At 37.0% G+C, this 5,000-nt stretch overlaps 1 protein-coding gene and 1 long non-coding RNA gene across 4 annotated transcripts in view; one reads left to right on the forward strand and one right to left on the reverse strand.

The window, feature by feature from the left end:
• The window catches only part of LOC138713770 (uncharacterized), a 428,588-nt gene that overhangs the window by 150,215 nt on the left and 273,373 nt on the right, over positions 1–5,000 (reverse strand). The window lies entirely within an intron of this gene.
• Positions 1–5,000, forward strand: part of LOC138713763 (uncharacterized) — an 85,940-nt gene that overhangs the window by 74,819 nt on the left and 6,121 nt on the right. For all 3 annotated transcript variants that reach the window (XM_069846172.1, XM_069846174.1, XM_069846173.1), the window contains one exon: positions 4,536–4,619. In XM_069846172.1, coding sequence (XP_069702273.1) covers positions 4,536–4,619 — 84 coding nt within the window. The remainder of the gene's footprint in view (positions 1–4,535; positions 4,620–5,000) is intronic.

Genomic DNA, 5,000 nt, shown 5'->3' on the forward strand with positions numbered 1-5,000 from the left:
AGATTACCTGACATTCACCTTACGGTTGGGGATATAAGAAAAAACCCAACCAGGAAATCAGTGGGAATCGAACCCGCGACAGAGCGCGACTCCGGACTGACATTCCTTAGCCCACTGAGCTACGTCAGTAGATCTTTATGTACTTTTATGGTCCGTTTAAATATGATTCTCGGGAGGAATCTGGGATCCATTTTCTAAAATATGTTCCTATAAGTGTAGAAAGATTGTACAAGTGTTCTACTTCTAAAGCACATTGTTTTCACACGATGTAAGAGTGGGTGGTAATATGCCATTAAACTGTCAACATCTGTATAATCGCTCTTTCACTTAAGCGGCATATTTCTATAATCTCAGATGATGGTATGACTCCCATTATTCTTTCGTTAAAAAAATAAAAGAGATTTTGTTTACTGCTGGTAGGCTACGTACCATAAATTGAGTCTTTAGATTTATTACACCATATTTTTCTTAATGATTTAACATCTAAGCCAGCAATGAATACAATCACATTTTGACAATATTGTGTCATTGAGAATGATGTAAGAATGAGGGAATTGCAATCAATGTCTGCAGTAGAAGAGTCATATCGCCTCTGATTCTCAAAACACTGAGGATTATTATTACAGTGCGTTAGATGTTTGGAAAATACCATTGGGTATATAGACATTTTTAGCGGACATCCCTCTCTTTGCAATATAATTTAAATAAAATTATTTACGTATTTTCTAACGTGTATAAAATAACATAAGTAAAAATATTCCATGTATTCTGTCATAGGAAATAGAAATAAACTAATAAGTCTATTTATGAACAATATAAGTCGTTTATATTTAAAACAATGCTTAGTTACAATATTTAGATTTACTTCTGTTATTTTATATTATACGTTAGAAAATACGTAAATAAGTTTAGTTATATTACAGTGAAGGCGGAAATCCACTAAGATAACGCCTATATACTCAATGATATTTTCTAAACTCCGAATGCTTTACAGAAACAATCATTCGTGCTCCCCAAACATGGCGTCGCGCGTACCTGCGCGAGAGGTTTCAAATTTGTACACGGCACCAGCGCCAATTGTGTTTCTAGATATTACAACGTCTTTGGTGCTTACATCGAATTTTAATATTGGTGGAATTTTAAGCGATCCTAATGACTGGACTATTAGTTCAAGCTACTTTGATCCTGTCATGTTAATTCATTTACTTGTGATAAACGAATAAAAAGTTGACATAAATATGGGTCGACCTGTATTTTGTTTCCATCCTTAACAGTAAAAAATACAGTCAACTTTGGATGTAGTGAACTCTGTTATAGTGAACATTCGGCTATAGTGAACCTAAATCGTTGGTCCTTAACTGCATAATTAAAAAGTACATTAATATTTCCGTGTAGAGTGAAACCTCGCTTTGTTTATAGTGAACCTTGTGTCCTGACAAATTCTTATTTGAAGTCAGACCTTCTTGTATAAAAATTAAAGAATGTATTGAGAACAACATTCCAAGTTCCTTACTACTTTAGTCAAAGGACAAAGATAGGATTAGTGATTCCTAGACAATGAGCTGTACTGTAAATCCAGGCAATGCGTGACGACCTTGCATCGAAGGGTTGACACTCTGTTCTCAGGCACTCTACTCTACTGTTATTTCTAGAGTTAGGATTCGTATGTAAAGTCTGTGTGATTTATCTTGTCTCACTGTGAAAAGAGAGAGAAAGGAGATATGTCTTACTTCCTCTGTATTGTTATGACGATGGGGAGTGGAGCGATGCCGTCCATCTATCCAGTGGCGGAAGGGACTAGTTAATACATTCTGTAGCGCAAAATAAAATAACAAAATATCTCTCTTCGTACTGTGTAGTTCCGTCACTGAGCTTGTCTTACATGAAACTGAGTTCCGGCAGCCTGTACAATAACAAGGTTTTGAAAGGAATCCTGAAAACTTACAACCCTCCTATAATCTCCACCCTCATTTGAAGGGACTTGGTTTTATTGCTACTGAGACAAGATAAACCTTACCAGGTATAGTAATAGCTAATATTTTTAGTAGGTATAGTTTACAAACACTCCCCCACTCCTCATACTTGCCATTCTTGTCATTCAGTACTTCCATTAGTTAGCACTAAGGGTCTTTAATCCTCTTAACCACAACTTACGAAACAGTGGAGGTTTAAAAGCTACATTGTCTAGTCCTTGTGACTTCTCTTTCATTTCGAGTCTTATCAACCAGACTTAAAACCTTAATCGGCATCACATCGACTCAACTATACTCGGCGTCATTCTTAACTCTTACTACATATAAATCTTAGCTCTAGTTATTTCTAATCCTCCACCGTCAAAGGGATGTCTTTTGTTCTCAGAAACATTTCCAATATGACTGATAGCATTGAAACATCGGAAAACGAAATTGCCTTCTTTTATTAAAAGGGGACGGACATTATGTCCAGAACATTAATGAAGGTAAGATTTCGATGGCTTTCAAACTCCATCAACCCTCTCCCAGTTTCCATTAAGTGACCCGGGAAATTCCAAGGCTGAGTACGCAGTCATACCATAACAGAATTTGTAATTTCTACCTGATCTAGTGTTCTAACAGTGAATGTACTGTATAAAAATGTCGAAGCGTAAAGTGTTTTCTTTGGAAGATAAGGCGAATATTATAAGTTACACTGAACGTGGTCTTTCGCAAGCGGATGTGGTTCGACAGCATAGTTTAAGTAAATCAAGTGTGACTAACAGTATACAGTGTAATTCATCCACAAAAATTAAATATTTTATTTTCTTGTTCACATTTTCATTCATTTCTGTCATTTAAGGTTAGGGGACAGAACCTCGGATATAGTGAACGAAATATGCAAGTCCGCAGAGGTTCATTATAACCGGAGTTGAGTGTGCTCTGCTATCGTATGTGACGTCTGCATAGGTAATTTTTATGCGAAACGGGAAACAAAGTGAAACGAAGAACAGAATGTAAATGATTTTTCCTTCACCAGGGTTTTTATGTGACGTAAACGTATATTAGGCCTGGGTTTTAGTTTCCTCCCAAAATATCCCATGCTATGTCAGTCTGAAGATAACATCATTGAAATTTACAGAGATGAGTAAAAAAAAGACAGACTGTATAAGAGCTGCGCATTACAACGCAATGAAACTTCGGAAAGGATTTCGCTCCACAAGGATAGCTCAATTTTTTCAACTGAAATTCTTGCAGTTAAATGTGCTTCAGTTTTTCAATGGAAATTCAACATCTTATAAATTTAAACATTTATGGCTTGATTAAGTGCAAAAGCTAATATCGACCGACGTTGTAATTACCATTTGACTTTGTACACTAATACTTTCTTACTTACTGGCTTTTAAGGAACTCGGTGGTTCATTGCCGCCCTCACATAAGTCCGCCATTGGTCCCTATCCTGAGAAAGATTAATCCAGTCTCTATCATCATATCCCACTTCCCTCAAATCCATTTTAATATTATCTTTCCATCTACGTCTCGGCCTCCCCAAAGGTCTTATTCTCTCCGGCCTCCCAACTAACACTCTATATGCATTTCTAGATTCACCCGTACGTGCTACATGCCCTGCCCATCTCAAACGTCTGGATTTAATGTTCCTAATTATGTCAGGTAATGAATACAATGCGTGCAGTTCTGTGTTGTGTAACTTTCTCCATTCTCCTATAACTTCATCCTTCTTAGCTCCAAATATTTTCCTAAGCATCTTATTCTCAAACACCCTTAACGTCTATTCGTTTCTCAAAGTGAGATTACAAGTTGCACAATCATACAGAACAACCTGTAATATAAATTTAATGTTTTATTAATTTTATTCAAACTCTCAGGTTTTTTGAAAGCAGACTGGATAACAAAAGCTTCTCAACCGAATAATAACAGGCATTTCCCATATTTAATCTGCGTTTAATTTCCTCTCGCGTGTCATTTATATTTGTTACTGTTGCTTCAAGATATTTGGATTTTTTCACCTATTCAAAGAATAAATTTCCAATATTTGTATTTGAATTTCATACTATGTTCTGGCTACGAGACATAATAATATACTTTGTTTTTTCTTTTCGAGATTTACTTCCAAACTTATCTCTTTACTTGCCCAAGTAAAATTCCCGTGTTTTCCCTAATCGTTTGTGGATTTTCTCCTTACTTGTAGTCAGGCCACAAAGGGAAACACTGAAGGAGGAAGGTTCGATCCGGTGCTGTGGATTGAATTCGGTGTAGCTCAGTGGTCAGAGCGCTTGGTACGTAGGACTAAGGACCCGGGTTCGATCCCCGGCGCCGGAGCGAATTTTTCTACTCATTTTTGTTCTCGTGTTCAGTCCAACAGATGGATGACAACTAAATATGGTTGTGGTGAACATAAACGTTTAATTCTAGTCAATCTGGATGGGACGTTTCAAAATAAGTTAACAACAACAATAGATATTAATATACACCGATTTGAGATTGCCTAAAAAGAGCGAAGAAGAAACCATGAAATTGTTGAACGTACTTCATTCACAAATTGTTCTGTTCTTTTAATTTCAGCAATGTGTGCCTGAGACGAGGAAAGACAGGTTCCAGCTTTCCCGTGAACTCGTAAAACCCATGTTTTTCTTCAGATGCTACAAGGTGAGTAAACTTGTTAAAATTTAGTGGATATAAAGCTATTGCTAAATTACTATTGGCTCCCCATTTAATCACCCGGTGTGAACTAACGGTTAGCATGTCTGACCGTGGAACTAGCAGGCCCGGGTTCAAATCCTGGTTGGGACAAGTTATCTGGTTGGGTTTCTTCCGAGAGTTTCCCTCAATCAACTGAAGCAGAATTGCTGAGCTCTCGGACACATTTCGCTATCATTTAAGATTCAGCAAAGATTGGTACCATGAATTTGATGGGGGTAATTGTATTGCCCCTCTTGGTAGTAGTAAGTTGCGAAAACCCTTGGTCGCAGGAGGGTTAAAAAAACTATAGGGTGTAATTTAAAAATTTACTCGATGACGTCATAACTC

Source organism: Periplaneta americana, chromosome 14 (assembly GCF_040183065.1).
Source record: "Periplaneta americana isolate PAMFEO1 chromosome 14, P.americana_PAMFEO1_priV1, whole genome shotgun sequence".
NCBI lineage: Eukaryota > Metazoa > Arthropoda > Insecta > Blattodea > Blattidae > Periplaneta > Periplaneta americana.